Source organism: Clarias gariepinus, chromosome 12 (genome assembly GCF_024256425.1).
Source record: "Clarias gariepinus isolate MV-2021 ecotype Netherlands chromosome 12, CGAR_prim_01v2, whole genome shotgun sequence".
Classification (NCBI taxonomy): domain Eukaryota; kingdom Metazoa; phylum Chordata; class Actinopteri; order Siluriformes; family Clariidae; genus Clarias; species Clarias gariepinus.
In genome coordinates, this window is record NC_071111.1 from 28,450,322 (window position 1) to 28,467,951 (window position 17,630).

The following is a 17,630-nucleotide window of genomic DNA, read 5'->3' on the forward strand; positions in this document are numbered from 1 at the left end:
GTTTTTAGTGCAAAAAATACCTTAACAAACGTGGGGGGCCTCCCTTTGGATCTGTAGACCTGACCTGTAACTTGGCCTTTTGGCATCACCTAATTGTTTCCATGAAGATAAGTTTTATGCCATACTGTGGAACATTCCAGACAGGGAAAGGGTGGGTTGTTGTTCTGTGCCTGGTACATAAACTTTGTTTCAAACTTTGAAAACTTTGTTTGAATAAAATTCATCCAGTTGTTTACTACTATTTACGATGGCTGTTAAATAAATTTCTTAAGTTATATTTTGCTCTCTTGTATTTTCTCAAGATGTTTTTGAGATTTACACCAATAACTTCATTATTTGAATACATAAAAATACAGCATATTATGAATAGATTTTATGTATAATATACAGAACATTTCCATTTAAAATGCAAAGTTTTACTGTTGTTTTACTGGTTAAAATGACTTTTGTTTGATATTTCCCTGCTAATTGTATCATTTATTGATGCAGGATATAGTCAATTTTGCATAACTGTGTTGTATAAAACAAACTACTGTGCTGCTGTATATTTTACAGGAATTCTCACAGCTGCCAGTGTTTTCCTATAAAAACAACAGTTTTTTTTTGTTTGTTTTTTTACAGTGTAAGACAAAGACGGGAAGGCAAGGATAAAGATAAGAGGTAAACATTTGAATTATTATTAAAATAGTATTATTATTATTATTACTATTATTATTCATTATTAGTATTCTTTGGTATTTTTTGTGTCACTCCATTGACCTGTCATGGATTTTCTTACTTTAGTGAAACAGCATAGAAGACAGAGGCCAATCGTCAACTATTAATCTGTTGATCGTGTTGAAATACAAAGGTATCTGTATCAGATATGTAAACTGACAGTGCGTTACATTCTAGTTGTAGAAAATTTTTGTGCATTAGTTAACCCGTTAATGTTTTGTTGTTGATTTTTTTTTTTAAGAGGGCCCCATATCCATGTTCGCCTTGAGACCCCAAATTGCTAAATCGGCCACCGTTTCCAATCAAAAGTACGAAATGAACTAAATGACTCAAAAAAAGATTCGTTCATTTTGATGAACGAGATTCAAAGAACCAAGTCACTAAAATGATTCAAACTTCCCATCACTAGCGTGTGCAGGCAGTCGAGCGCGCACCGTAAAAGGATGCACATATATGATTTTTAGTATGTGATTTCTAGCTAAACTGTTAGAATGTTTAAAACTTTCAAAAGCACTCCTGACAATCTAAAACAAGGACTGTAATACTTGCAATTTTAAATAAAAACCTTTGCTCTTTTTCCCGCCCTTGGTCATAAGGTAGCAGCAGACAAAGATAAAGCAATATCTCGTGAGAGGGAGTGCTGTTGTGCTGAATATCAGCACGGCTGTGACACAGGCGTAGATATCACAATGAACCTATGAAACTGTTTATGGCTAATTGCTAAACTCTCACCTCTGTAGGTATGTAGAGAAATAAAATAAGTGGTTTACAATGAAAAAAAAAAGCTTTAAATGTGGTGTCTCTTTATTCCTGCACCAGAGTTACTGTGGACAGATGTGAATTGTTTGTCAAACAGGGGCCTCAGCCCCAGCATGACACACTGAAAGCCAAGTGTGTTCTGAGTAACATATTGTAAAATGATAGGATTATAATATGTTATTGTTCACATTTGTGTAGCTGAATGGGGGAGAAAAATTTATGGGGAAGTTACATTCCTTTATGATATCCCCAAAATGTGTGTATGAAAATGTCTGTAATTCCTGAATTGTTAATGTCACACTTTTTTCAAACCCATTGAAGTCTTCACATTGGTCCCATCTTGTTTCATTACAAAATTCAGTGCAGAGTTCCAAATACCAAACAATGTTCAATGTTCAAACATTTTTCCAAAATTTATGGATCTAACTGTACATCAGGATTTATAAGGCATGTAGTACAGGCTAAAAATGCATATAAATAAGTCTTGAATCTGATTTTTTTTTTCTTATTTGGTTCACCTTTTCTGCATCTTCGTACTATCAATACAAATGGTGGTGTATAATAAAGCCATAATTGTATGTGATTCTCAATTATCCAGGTAAGGTTATCTGACTTCTGGACTGGAAGTTACTCAGACTGAAAAAGTAGCTACTTAGATGAGTAATGAAACGTATCTACCTAACAAGAAATAAATCCATTATTCATTAACCAGAATGTTAGAGTCATCCATCGGTGTATTTAAGGAAAAGGGTCTCTTTAATAAAGGCAGAACAAGTAGTTTCTAATTTAACAGCCTGTCAGAAGACGTATCCTGTGGTATACGTCTGTGAATTCTTCACTAAACAAGATGTAATACAATCCTAAATGGAGTCGACTGATATGTTGTTTTTGTTTGTTTCCCACCACCACCAAGGGCTGATGCAGATTATTAATAATGAAAGAGACTGGTAATTGATATTTGAAACCAATATGTATTTTATTACATTTTTTTTCCTTCTGCAAAGTAATTTTTAAAACATTTTAATCTTAATCTTCAATTTTTTTATTTTCTAAATTTAGAATGACAATCTCCTACATCAAACTTTGTTGAAATGCACTTTAGCATGCCTTTAACAGTAGAATTACTGGAATGTTGTTACTCAAACCTTGACAAACCTGCCATCCTTCCCATGAGTTGTATGGCAGGTTTGTGTCTAGTTCCTGCTAGAGAAATTTTAATAGTTTTAGCAGAATTAGGGTTTATATTATTAACAAAGGTTGTTTGAAGTAGTTGTGTAAAAAGTGGAGGAATATTACAGTCTAAGAAAGTTCCTGTTAGGAACCATGCAGTTTTAAACCTATTGGACGACAAATCTAAATTCCTAAAACCTATTCATGTCGAATACTGTAGATGATACAAAAAGTTGACTAAAAATTCCAAATCTTTAAATAGACATTCAATCATTAGAAGTAACAGACTGTTCGGAACGACCATTTCCCATTTTGTTAGTAAGTTATACAGCTAGTAAACAAACCAAGCGTATCGAAGTTAAGCGGACATTTAAAGCTTTTTTTTTTTTTTGTTATTACGTGTAGTGTCACATTCAAACAGAAGGTGTATGTATATATTTAAAACTGAAAAATATTATAATTTATAAGTGTATTATCAAAATGTGCAATAGCTCCACGTTCCTGAGAACACTCTCAGAAATATGAATTTTATTTTAAATTCACGTGCCTCTACACAGTTGGAGATTATTCACACATTTATCAAATACAAATATGGTAAATTAATAAGGCATTCGGCAAAACAATATACTTTCTGCCTTGTTTCTAAGAACACTCTGAGAAAAACGAGCCTCGGGTGCGCCGGACCGATCTCGCTCGTCTCTACGTCAAGGAGAGAATCAACAAAATCATGCACATCACATGTGTATAACTGCACGCCGCTCCCCGTTCCAAAGAACACTCTAAGGAATATAGTTATTATAATCAATTAATTAATTTATTTGTAGTAGAAGAAGTGAGTTGCTCAGTTTGTCCGCTGTGCTTCGGTAAGCTTTTCTGGCACCAGGAGAGACTCAGTCAAATACACACACACACACACACGTTGTCTGTCAAAAAGTTCTCTGTTTATTAACAATAACAAAAGATGGGGTTTTTATATGTTTGACCAAACGCATGTGACATTAACATATGTTACTACAAAGAACAGGAACAACTGTAAATGTCCTGGTGAGAACCTGAAGAATCAAAGGAGAGGAAGACAGAGAGGGTCCATCCAGAGACGAATCACAAGATGTTGGCTCGAGTGAGGGGGAGAGGGGGAAGGAGACAGAGGGAGATAGAGAGACAGGAAGAAAGAGAGACATAAAGAGAGAATGGGAAGGTGAGCGTGGGAGCGTTCACACCTTTAAGAACAGATTCAAGAGAAGACAGGATAGCAGCAGGAAAGATTTAACACATTAATATCAGATCTATGAGGAAGAGAGTAAGAGAGTAGAAATAACTCCTTTATATATAAAATAATTCTAACAGGTCGTCAGCAACGGAAACAAACAGCAAAGTCACCACTGCTGCGGGAGGCTTGTACAGTGAGCACTATAAACAATGGGTGAATTGCTTCATGCGCTTCCATTCTTACCCTGATGCGCCCATTGCTCTGGGATAGGCTCAATATGGACCACATGACCTTTTTTCAATGCCACAAAATCCAATCTTTATGCTCCCTACAAAGGTCAAGCCCTTATTCTAAGAAGTCTCACAAATAAGTGTTTTTTTTTTATAGACACAGAGCTGTTCAGTCCCAAACCTGAAAGTTATCATCACAGATGCATAGAAATGGTCTTACTTTCACTATTAAAAACATACCTACAGTTTAAACTTTTGAGATTTTGCCATGCAAGTTCTCCCAGTGTTCAAGTGATCTCCATTCATGATTTTTTTCCCCTCAGAACACAATTCTTCCACAAAGTTGACGATTCAGTACTCTCCTTCCAAGATATGGTAATTTGAAGGTTACTTAAACCAGTTCAAGAAATTTAAAACCTCTTTGATTATTTCTTTGCTTAATGAAGTCCAATGAATTGACCCTTCTGATGTCTATTTTTTTATTTTTTTTGTCTAGGCAGTGTATTTAGACATGACATCAATACGTTACCACGTTGGAATGGCGTTACGGCTTCTCTCGTGTGTGAATGCGCTTGTGTCTTCGAAGACGATCAGAAGAAGCAAAACTCTTCCCGCACTGTGAGCAGATATACGGCTTCTCTCCAGTGTGAATGCGCTGGTGTGTTTGGAAGTAACTAGCAGAGGTAAAGCTCTTTCCACACTGTGAACAGAAATAGGGCTTCTCTCCAGTGTGAGTGCGCTGGTGTCTTTGAAGGGGACCAGCAGTGGTAAAGCTCTTACCGCACTGTGAACATGAATACGGCTTCTCTCCTGTGTGAATGCGCTGGTGTCTTTGGAGACCATTAGAAGAAGCAAAATTCTTTCCGCAATGTAAACATGGATACGGCTTCTCTCCTGTGTGAATGCGCTGGTGTGTTCGAAGATGATTAGAAGAAGCAAAACTCTTCCCGCACTGTAAACATGGATACGGCTTCTCTCCTGTGTGAATGCGCTGGTGTGTTTTGAGACTACCAGCAGAGGTAAAACACTTCCCACACTGTGAGCAGGGATACGGCTTCTCTCCAGTGTGAGTGCGCTGGTGTCTTCCCAAATGATTAAAAGGAAAACACTTTCCACATTGTGAGCAGGGATACGGCTTCTCTCCTGTGTGAATACGCTGGTGTCTTCGAAGACGACTAGAAGAAGGAAAACATTTTCCGCACTGTAAACATGGATACGGCTTCTCTCCTGTGTGAATGCGCTGGTGTGTTTGGAGGTTGCTAGAAGTGGTAAAACACTTTCCACACTGTGAGCAGGTATACCGCTTCTCTCCTGTGTGAACTTGCTGGTCTTTTTTCAGATTACTTTGGTTACTGAATATCTTCCCATAACCTGAACACTGGTCATTTTCCTCCTTCACTTCTTCATGAGATGTGTTTGAAACTGATAATCCTTTCTTAGTACTTTTCATATTTAACCTTCAGTTTGAGGAGAAGACTTGGTAAATGATGATAGCCTCTGAGGAAAAAAAGAACCAACTTTGATGACATCCTTAGGGATTGTCCAGATGAAAATACCCCCCCCCCATGATTTGTCATAATTGAGATAATTATGGCTTGCAGCTCATGAAAACCCCAAATCCACAATCTCAGAAAATTTTAATATTGTGAAAAGGTTCAATATTCTAGGCTTAAAGTCATCCACTCAATCATCTAATTAAGCAATAACACCTGCAAAGGGTTTCTGAGCCTTTAAATGGTCCTCCTTAGTGTATTTTATAGTAATATTCATTCATAATTAACATAAGAATAAATGAAATGAAACACACACACACTTCTGCCTATTACAGGGGGGAGCGCTGATAGGTCGACACGCGGTGTGTGTGTGTGAAAGAGAGAGAAAACAAGATGATGATTTGGGGCCTTCTTTTATTTCTCCAAAGGTAATTGCAAAAAAAGTTGGATGTTCCCATCAAAGCACATTAATAGAAAGTTATGTGGACAGGAAAGGTGTGGAAGAAAAAGGTGCACAAGCTGCAGGGATGACCGCAACCTAAAGAGGATTGTCAGGAAAAGGCTATACAAAAGTGTTGGAGACTTTCACAAGGAGTGGACATGGGCTTCAAATGTCATATTGCTCTTGTCAAGTCGCTCCTGAACAACAAACAACGTCAGAAGCGTCTTACCTGGGCTAAAGAAAAAACAACAACAACTGGTCTGTTGCTCAGTGGTCCAAAGTCCTCTTTTCTGATGAGAGCAACTTTTGCATCTCATTTGGAAACCAAGGATCCAGAGTCTGGAGAATGGAGAGGCACATACTGCAAGATGCTTGAAGTCTGTTTTGATTTGGGGAGGTATGTCGGCTGCTGGTGTTGGTCCGCTATGCTTCATTAAGTCCAGGGTCAACGCAGCCATCCACCAGGAGATTTTGGAGCACTTCATGCTTCCTTCCGCATTTACCAGCAGGACTTGGCACCTGCACACGCTGCCAAAAGCACCAAAACCTGGTTCAATGACAGTGGGATTACTGTGCTTGATTGGCCAGCAAACTCGCTTTACCTGATTTTCATAGAGAATCTATGGGGCATTGCCAAGAGAAAGATGAGAGACATGAGACCTAACAATGCAGAATAGCTGAAGAAGCATCCTGGTCTTCCATAACACCTTAGCAGTGCCACAGGCTGATAGCTTTCATGCCGCGCCGCATTGAAGCAGTAATTGCTGCAAAAGGGGCCCAAACAAAGTACTGAGTACATATGCATACTTATACTTTTCAGAGGTCCGATATGTACAATCCTTATTTTATTGATTGCATCTAATATTCTAATTTTCTGCGATTGTGGATTTGGGGTGTTCAAGAGCTTCTCATCTATCTGTCAATGTGTTTTCTTTATTTTAATAACCATTTACATTGGTAGATTCTCACTGAAGGCATCAAAACTATGAATGAACACATGTGGAGTTATGTACTTAACAAAAAAGGTGAAATAACTGAAAAGATGTTTTATATTCTAGTTTCTTCAAAATAGCCACCCTTTGCTCTGATTGCTCGTGGCATTCTCTCATTGAGCTTCAAGAGGTAGTTACCTGAAATGGGTCCCAACAGTCTTGAAGTTCCCAAAGGTGTTTAGCACTTGTTGGCCCCTTTGCCTTCACTCTGCGGTCTAGCTCACCCCAAACCATCTCGATTGGGTTCAGGTCCGGTGACTGTGGAGACCTTTTTTGTTAAGTACATAAATCCACATGTGTTCATTTATAGTTTTGATGCCTTCAGTGAGAATCTACCAATGTAAATGGTGTGAAGGTGTGTCCAAATGTTTGGCCTGTACTGTAAATAAAATCACACACACACACAGAGAGAGAGAGAGAGAGAGAGAGAGAAAGACACACACAGTGTAAAGTAGAAAAAAAAGTATCATCTGAATAAATGTGTGGCGAACAGAGTGCTACACAGACACGATAACACAGTGTCTTCAACTGAAAACAAACTCTCCGAATAGATTTTTAGTGAAAACGGCTGCCACGTACGAACCAGAGGTCAAGAAACAAAACAGAAAGAAAACCCCTGAATGAGAATGTTATTATGGAAGGAGACTCTCACTAACACTAGTCTCCTCCCCACCCATCTTTCTCGACTCCACTCCTACACATCAGCCAGTCTCCCTAAGAAAGGTGCGTGAACAATACATGAAAAATTGAAGTGCTGGTTCTCTCCTCTACAGTTTTTTTTTTAAGCACTGTATTATAGCTACTATTATATTATTATAGCTACTATTAACAACGTAATAACTAACAAAGTACGAAAAGGCCTTAATTTGTTATCTAAAGGATTCGTTAAATATAGTTTACAGTGATGGGGAATCGATTAATTATATTTACATGTAATCCCATAAAAGAAAAAAACTGAATCGGTGTATGACCAAATTGGGTCATGAACAAAATTTGTTTATTTATGTTTATTAATGTAAAATGATTTTGTAGTGAACCACCAATTTAAATCAAAATCAAACCGAGCTCTAAAACTATGGCGTTATATTCATGCGCGCATACAAACAGAGTCGAGCGTGCATAGAAAATGTGTTGCATGCGCGTGATGGGTCGTTCATAAACAATGCTTTCTTTTTGAAAGCGTCTTTAATGCGACTCAGAAGAACGAGTAGTCTCGGAGAGTGATTTGTTCATTTTCTGCTGAGCGCGCGCATGCGCAAATCATCGCGAAACCTCCGTAGATTATGTACAGGAAACAAAATTGAAAGGTTCTCAATGACTCCTCATCCAAGTCGTTCATTCTTTTGTCACGTGAATCCCATAGACACATGCAGTGCAATAGATTCAAAAGAATGAATCACTCAGACTAGCAGATATGATGGTGAGTTACTCATTCTATTGATAATAATATGTCCTTAGCTGCATTGTAATATTTTCATAACTGGAACTGTAGCTAAAATTTCAAGTCATCAAGTAAGTCAAGTCAGCTTTTATTGTCATTCCAACCATATACAGTTCAGTACACAGTGAAACGAAACACTGTTCCTCCAGGATCGAGGCGCTACAAACATTACATACAACAACATAAATTAACAACACAACATAAATTAACAACACACTTTACCAGAACCAGCTAGCTAACAAAGAGATCTAATTAGCTGACTACATCAGATGACAGATTTACATTTTATATTTTTAAGTTGACCTATATATATATATATATATATATATATATATATATATATATACAAAAAACAATAGACAACAGACAACAAAGTGCACGTGCAAACGTGCAACATTTGTATATGTAGACGTGTTGGGGGTCTGTTTATTAAAAATGTACCACTTTGTTTTATTTCTGATCAAAAGAACGAAATGAACTAAAGGACTCAAAAAAAGATCCGTTAATTTTGATGAACGAAAATCTAAGAACCGAGTCACTAAAATGATTCAAACTTCCCATCAACTAGCGCGTGCAGTCCGTAAAAAGGATATTGCGCGCATGCGCAGAAAACACATACACAAATTTTGCCTATAGGCTAAAGGACATATTATAAACAGAATGAGCAGCTCACCATCATATCTTTTAATCCGAGTCGTTCGTTCTTTTGAATCTATGGCACTGCATTGCGTCTATAGGAATCACGTCACAAAAGAACGAACGACTTGGAAGACTCATTGAGGTGAATCGTTCAATTCTGTTTCCTGTACATGACCTACGGAGGTTTTGCGATGATTTGCGCATGCGCGCCCAGCAGAAAATGAACGAATCACTCTCCGAGACTACTCGGAAAAAAACGAATCGTTCATGAACGACCCATCACTAGAACCGAGCGATCCTGTGCTGTCAGGATTGTGGCATGAATATATAGCCATATGAAACACCTCAAGCACTTTTCATCTGAATTTACCTCAGACAGAACAGGCTTATGGTTTAAATCCTTCTCATCAAACAGTCTCTGTAGAAATCTGCCAGTAATACCTCAGTGTAGACCTTCACCTTCCGCAGCCACGTCTTCTTCTACTTCTTTATTATTTTTGGCGAATGGCAACCATAGGTGCATTACTGCCACCTGCTGGACTCTCAAGGGGAACATCAGATTAGCAGGAAAACAGAACAAACAAAAATAAAACACAAAATAGCAGGGTAAAAAAATAGCCTTAATTTTGATTCTATCTATTAAACTAGTTTTGCTTATATAATCAATCAAGGTATTATATTTTTCCAGGTAATTTTTCCCTAGAATGTTTTCTATTTTCAGTCTCTTTCAAGGTTTCTCTGAGATTAAATTTTTCCTCGTCATATCTTTAGCCGTTTGTCAGTATGTCTGTTAATATCTCCATTTGTCCAAATGTTACACATCACAGTGTTTTAGCCTTTTATACTAAGACTCGGGTTAAGGCCATATATACACACTAGGTAGTCAACGGGAATGCCTATTACCATCGTGCTTACCGCCATGGCAAAACGACAGCGGACGAAAATACAACAGTCGCACTTCAAAGTCATTTGTAAAATGACCGCCAGGTGGCGCGAAGTGACATTTTTACTTCGCAGTTTTAAAATATAATTAGCGCAAAAGTAATAAAAAAAAGTCATAATATGAAGAAATACTACAGTGATAGTAATTTCCACATCTGAGTACTTTATACAACAAACATGAAAAATCTGAACCAAAGCTATTGATATTTACTGTACAATAATGAGTTAATAAATAAACATTTGTTAAATGTTTAGACAGATGATCAAGTTCATTAGCTGACAATTTTATTTATACAAAAATGATCTGTTATATAGTTTGTTTCTGTTTATTGTTATTTTAAAAAACAATTATGTTTAATGACATCAAATTTTAAGTATAGAAATAACTTGGCTGTTTCTTCCAGCACTTTTTTTTTGTGGTGACATAAGTACGTTGGGCCAGGGGTAGCTCAGTGGTTAAGGCATTGGATTACGGTTCGGAAGATCCCAGGTTCAAACCCCACAACCACCAAGTTGCCACTGTTGGGCTCTTGAGCAAGGCCCTTAACCCTCAACTGCTCAGATGTATAATGAGCTAAAAAAAAAAAAATGTAAGTCGCTCTGGATAAGAGCGTCTGCCAAATGCCTAAATGTAAATGTACGTACAAGATTAAGAAATAACATTTGGAGTAAAGTTGTGAATTTTGCAATGCAAGTATGTTAATATGCATAGTTTATATGTTTTTCAGTATTTGATTTTTATCTAAACTGTTGGAATGTATGAAACTTTGAAAAAGCACTCCTGACAAGGTAAAACAAGGACTATAATACTTGCAAATTTAAATTTAAAAAACTCTGACCGTTAAAAAGGAAAGGCCTAGATAAAGCTAAAAAACAACATTCAGCTCTTTTGTCCCCAAACTTAGTCAGAAGGTAGCAGTGGAGAAAAATAATCTTGTGGGAGGGAGTACTGTTGTATGGCTGTGACACAGGTTTAGATATCACAATGAATCTATTAAACTATTAATGGCTAATTGCTAAATTCTCACCTTTGTAGGTATGTAAGAGATTGGTTTAAATGTGGTTTACAATAATAATAATAATAATAATAATAATAATAATAATAATAAAGCTTTAGATCCTTACACCAGAGTTACTGTGGACAGATGTGAATTGTTTGCCAAACAGTGGACTCAGCCCCAGCATGACACACTGAAAGCCAAGTGTGTTCTGAGTAACATATTGTAAAATAATAGGATTATAATATGTTATTGTTCACATTTGTGTAGCTGAATGGGGAAAGAACATATTTATGGGGAAGTTACATTCCTTTATGATATCCCCAAAATGTGTGAATGAAAATGTCTGTAATTTCTAAATTGTTAATGTCACACTTTTGTCAAACCCATTGAATTAAAGCTGTTAGTATCCTTGCTCCCATCTTGTTTCATTACAAAATTACAATATTACAAAAATTCTCATTGATCCAAAGTTTATGGACCTAACTATACATCAGTCTTTATAAGGCATGTAGTACAGGCATAAAAGTTATACCTGGTTCCTTTATAGATTTTTTTTTTATTATTAAGCTCACCTTTCCTGCATCTTCTGCATTTTATTATGGTGTATAATAAATCCATCATTGTCCATGAAGTCCTCAGTCATCCAGGTGAGTCTTTCTTCTTGACTAGAAGTTCCTCAGACTGAAGAAATAGCTACTTGGAACAGTAGTGAAACGTATCTACCCAACATGAAATAAATCCATCGTTTATCAACCAGCGTGTTAAAATCGTCCATCTGTGTAGTTAAGGAAAAGGGTCTCTTTAATAAAGACAGAAAGTTGCGTAGTTGCAAACGCGAGTCGCCCACTCTGCTTTGATAAGCTTTTCTGGCACCAGGAGAGACTCAGTCAAACACACACACACACGCACGCACGCACGCACACACAGTCTGTCAGAAAGGTCTCTGTTTATCTGTGCCATTTACATCTATTACTACAAAGAACATAAACCCATATAAATGTTCTGGTGAGATCAGTGGTGGCTGTTCAATAAGGGGCGCAGGGGCGCCGCTCCCCCTTAGGTTAGGCAGAGAAGAATGATACTTTAATATTTATTTATTTATCATACTTACTATTTATTTTAATAATGAAATAAAGTCATTTAGTCAAAATATTCCACTGTATTTCTTAATATAATTTTTTTACAATAAAAAAATCTAAACTGTATTATGTTCATTTGTGTTCATGTACACGGGGCGACGGACAAACGAGTTTCTATGTAGGCACGTACATTTTTTAAAAGCATGTGATTTGAGGCTGAGCTCAAATTGGATTTTTTCAAATCATCCGTCGGATGCAGCACTGTGCGCCCCGAACCCTCCCACTTCTTCTTAGCGAATCCATATTGTTTTTAAATATTTGGGCTTATATGATTGGACCGTTCAACTAATCTTATTAACGATCAGCAGATTGTCAGTTAATGTATTGAATAGTGATTGACGTGGAAGGCAACTAAATATGAGAGAAAATTCTGTCATTTCTTTGCTAAAATCCCCCCTCGCAAGGCGATCGGGCGAAGAAAGGAAAAAAGTTAAAGAGCTTGGAACAGATCGACCTGATCTTCCAATTAAGCAGCAGTCAAGTGATCACGGAAGATTTAACATGAAAGATTTAACATATTAATATCAGGTCTATGAGGAAGAGAGCAAGAGAGTATAAATAACTCATTTTATATAAAATAATTCTCTTACATTAACCAATTTGTATTTGCAGTAAAAGAAAGTACACCTTAATTTTTATAACATATTAATCTTAACCTTAAATTTTGAACATTTAGAATGACAATCGCCTACATAAAACTTTGCTGAACTGCCTTTAAGCATGCTTTTAATGGCAGAATTACTGGAAATGTTTTATTTAAACCATCCTGGCCACCTCTTCTTCTACTACCCACATACACTGGGCCCCCCAATTAACAGTTTTTGTTCTGAAGATCTAGGTGATCACATCCAATCAAATGACACCCAGCCAGAAATCACACTTTAAACTTGCTTCAGAGTTGCAGAGTCTGCAATTTCAAATGTCCTGCATGGTTATAATGAAATAAGAATGATGTCTTTTGGCTGTGAGTAACTGTGATAAACAGTCATTTCAATTAGAAAAGCTACAAACTACCACTGAAAACGGTGTAGTATATATGCCAGACCAGTATGGGGCGCTGTAATTCTGTCATAGAGATTCACTATACACGGAGAAGAAGACTTTGAGCATGCGCATAACCTTGCGCGCTGTATACGAACCAAGATTGTGTTGTCCATTATCGCTTGTTGCTCATAACAGTTGCATAGAAGCAATAGATTTTGCTGTAATAAAGCTAGTAGGCTTTGTAGCAACACGAACACAATCATGTAGTCCGCCATTATTGTTGTTGCTGTTACGTGTGACAGCAACAACAAAATATATGGATTGGTCGTACACACGAAACTGCAAGGGTGGCATTTCAGATTTATCCACTTTGGGACACGGTTTCAAAAAATAGCGGTTTCAGTCTCCTAAAACGCCGGATCCATGTGGACGAAACGCCAATACGATCAAAAATTTATACGTATACAGCGAAATGCGTCTCCGTGTGGACAGGCCCTTAGAGTGAATGAGATAATGTAAAGGCCACACCGTGGTGTGGTGGTTAGCGCTGTCACCTTGCACCTCCAGGGTCTGGGTTCGATTTCCAGCCAGGCTTAATTCCTGTCTCTGTGTGCATGGAGTTTGCATGTTCCCCCGTGCTTGGTGGGTTTCCTCCGGGTACACCGGTTTCCTCCCACTGCCCAAAGATATGCAGTGGCTGATTGGCATTTCTATATTGCCCATAGGGTGTGAATGAGTATGTGGGTATACCCTGCCTCCTGCGCTAAGTCTCCTGGGATAGGCTCCAGGTCCCCTTGTGAAAGTTCTCCCTGTGTTCAAGTGATCTCCATTCCTGATTCCCCCCCGAACACAATTCTTTCAGAAAGTTAATGGTTTAGTACCCTCTTCCAAGATATGATAATTTAAAGGTTACTTAGGCCAGATGAAGGAATTTCAAACCTCTTTGATTATTTCTTTGCTTAATGAAGTCCAATAAATTGACCCTTCTGATGTCGATTTTATAATTTTTTGTCTAGGCAGTGTATTTAGGCATGACAGCCATACATAACCACCTTGTAATGGTGTTACGACGTCTCTTCTGTGTGAATGCGCTGGTGTGTTTGGACGTTACCAGCAGTGGTAACTCTCTTCTCGCACTGTGAGCAGGGATACGGCTTTTCTCCTGTGTGAACATGCTGGTCTTTTTTCAGATTAATTTGGTAACTAATATCTTCCCATAACCTGAACACTTGTAATTTTGCTCCTTCATTTCTTCATGAGATGTGTTCATAACAGATAATGTGTTCTTAGTACTTCTCACATTTAACATTTATTTGCAAACAATGATAGTCTCTGACGGGAAAAAAAGAAGAAAAAACAACATGTTTTAATGACATTCTTAGGCATTGTCCAGATGAAAATACCCTCCCCCTACCCCCTCAATTTAAGTAAAAAATAGAAGATCATTATTAGGTATATAATGAAAAATCACAGGTTGTAGATGGACAATAAGTTTTGAAATGCTGCATAAAATGCAGTCGTCCTCTCATGCCCAATTGACAAAATTATCACCGGTGAGTCTGATGGGGTGTGGCCTAATGTATGTAACATTGAGGAAACATTACATCATAACAGCAAGAAGAAATACCAGAAGCTGGTTTCTAGTTTTCCCCCCAAAGTCCAAAGACATGCAAATTAGACTCATTGTCGTTCTCAAATTTCCTGTAGTGTGTAAATGAGTGTGTGAGTGAGTGCATGCATGTGTGCCCTGCAATAGATTGGCACCCTGTCTCATGTGCTAAGTCTCCTGGGATAGGAAAGTGTTAGCGGAGGAGGTGGTAAAAATGTTTAATTAAAGCAAAATTCTGCCATACTCTTACGTCTAAAGAAAGCTTCAATGCCACCTTTTAATTTGCCGCACATACCCATAGAGGTGTGAAACACTGGGATACGCAATTAATTATAATATTTTATCTAATATAAATACAGAACATGTGTGTGTATATATATATATGACACCCACATCTTCATGGATGCAGTTTGTTTTTTGTTGATTTTATACTGTGCGGAAGGGTAAGTTTATGAATCTGCGCATGATCCTTTTTGTAAGTCTGCCAAAAGCCTAAATGTAAACGTAAATTATCCATGGTGCTGTAAGAGCAGAGTTTGATTTATTATTTGCTGTATCACAATGTACAGATTCAGACACCTGTGGAGACAGCATACAACATGTTTGTTAATGGATCAGTTGCATAATGCCCATGAGGTTTTAAAAAAAAAAAGTATTCCATTTTGGTCCAAAAGTATCTTTTATGTGCTACGTGTCACTCAGTGTTACTAAAACTTCTCTCGTGTGTCTGCGTCTCTGCCTGAACGCCATTTTCTCGCTACTAACCAGTTAGGACACCTCTGGAACTCTCCTACATTTTGGTGGAGATAGAAGAGATTTCCTATTTTAAGAATCCTAATAAATAGCTCTTACTCCTACTCCTAAAAGTAGGGCTGAAATCGCATCACTGAGAATTTTTGGCCACTTAGAAGCAATTTCCTACTCCAAACGCTTAGTAAATGTGGGCCAGGGCTTTGGGACTGACTATTCAGACTGTTATTCAAAAGTAGTCAGAATGGATTTGTCTCTCTTTAGACTGGCAGGACAAATCTGAAACATTGTCGACCTATCTACATTAGGTGCTGTTGGCTGCTCACCCTGTTTCTGCACATTGTTTCGAGATTTTTCTGTACTGATGCATCCCTCCCAGAGTGCAATCAGATATCACACTGTCTTCTGTACAGGGGGCTATTGCTCTTTATTTCCATTCTATTAAGCCAGCTGCTTATCCAGACAACATAGTTAATTTAGTACCATGAAAAATTCAAGGGTTAGGGTTAGGACTGAAGGGTGAACATTAGATTAGCAGGAACACAAAAACTGAACAAACAAAATAAACCCAAATGGTATATCTATTACAGATGCTACTCAACCTAAATAACAGTTTTACCGCTGTCTCCCACAGCGACGGCATTAGGGGTGTGTGTTTGCTGGCTTTACAGCTAAGTGGTGGTATAACTATAGACTATAGACTAAGTTCATTCAGTCAAGTGTTAATAAGCCTCAGCTCATAGTAGCAGATACATTCAAGTGAAACATTGTAATTAAACAAATTCATAATCAAAGTAGTAAAGTAATAGTACAACTTTAGAATTCAAATTGAATGTAGTCATTTTTTATTTGTTTTGGATTTAATTAAAGTAAACGTTAACACTGAGATTTTTAGCATAAATAGACGTGTGTGCATCAGAAAAAGTAGGTGTGCCAGTTATTTTCAGATTAATGTGCAAGAGCTATATAATAAATTATATGAGCTATATAACCTTCATAAGACTTTACTTGTATTTAAGTGCACTCACAAGGACGACAAAACATAATGACTTTGTAAAACAATGAAAGCAAACAGGATGTGCTTTCTTCATTGGTTTTGGTGAACATAAGCGCGACAAAAACTTAACTTAACTCATACCTCATTTAAATTACAATATTTGTTGAATTTAGAAATGTAAGTAAACAACCATAGCCTAAAACATTTTAGACTATAAAAAAATAAGCCTGCATCTATTTTTAGGTGTGCCAGCTGCCACTGTTCTTATACGGCTCTTTCTCAGGGTAAATCGTTCAGTAACAGCCCTGTAAAATTCAATTTAACAGGTACGTCTGTATGAATAAATAGTTTAAATGTATGCATCATGAGCTATTGATCAGTGATTCATGTAAACGACTCCGTTCGGATGTAAGTAAATGCTAATTGCTTGATAAACACAGCCTTTTGCGATGTGTGAGGAATATGAGTGTATAGGTGTGAACTGCTGAGACATCAATAGGAGTCCTGGTGTTCTGATCCAGGTGTCAATAGGTCTTACATATTCATGAAAAGTCGTGGATTATTCAGTGAAACATAGGCTCTGCTGAAAAAAGTTAGGCACATCAGTCACTTTACCCCAAATGAAAGGTCTTTGTGAGTGTTATAATTTAGTTGTTTTGCTATGTTTTGCTACCTAAGACTTTCACTAACTCAATTCTGTGTTCAAAACAATCTGTTTATTCTCTTAGTTTTTCCTGCTGTATTTTGAACATAAATTTTTTCTTGGCAAAAGTTTAAAGGTCGCACACTAATTTAACATCAGCATCAACATTATAAAAGTCCAGTTTGTGCTCTATGTAAATCAGTGGGGAAGGCTGAATTATTTGCATGTGATTGTTGTCTGACATTGTAAAGCACACACAATAACACTAAAACAACAACAACAACAACAGAGAACGAATAGCAAATTAGGAGGCCCTGATTATACTGCATGAATATTACTGTACAAAATCCCTTTAAAAGTCCTACGAAATATTTACACAAATGTAATTTTCTATTCTGAAAGTTTATTTTTTTCAGTTATTTTTATATTTAAAGTTTGATGTCTTTAAATGTAACTTTTTTAAAATAATAAT

At 37.1% G+C, this 17,630-nt stretch overlaps 1 protein-coding gene across 2 annotated transcripts; it reads right to left on the reverse strand.

Annotated features, from left to right (window-relative positions):
* Positions 1-3,546: 3,546 nt before the first annotated feature.
* On the reverse strand, positions 3,547-9,571 carry LOC128534550 (gastrula zinc finger protein XlCGF17.1-like). Of its 2 annotated transcripts, none has more exons than XM_053509022.1 (2): positions 9,535-9,571; positions 3,547-5,583 (listed from the first exon to the last, which is right to left on the reverse strand). In XM_053509022.1, exon 2 carries the CDS (start codon positions 5,534-5,536, stop codon positions 4,631-4,633), a length of 906 nt encoding a protein of 301 aa, XP_053364997.1. In that variant the 5' UTR covers positions 5,537-5,583; positions 9,535-9,571; the 3' UTR covers positions 3,547-4,630. The 2 variants fall into 2 exon arrangements, with proteins under 2 accessions (XP_053364997.1, XP_053364996.1); XM_053509021.1 differs by having other exon boundaries at positions 9,464-9,570.
* Positions 9,572-17,630: the final 8,059 nt, after the last annotated feature.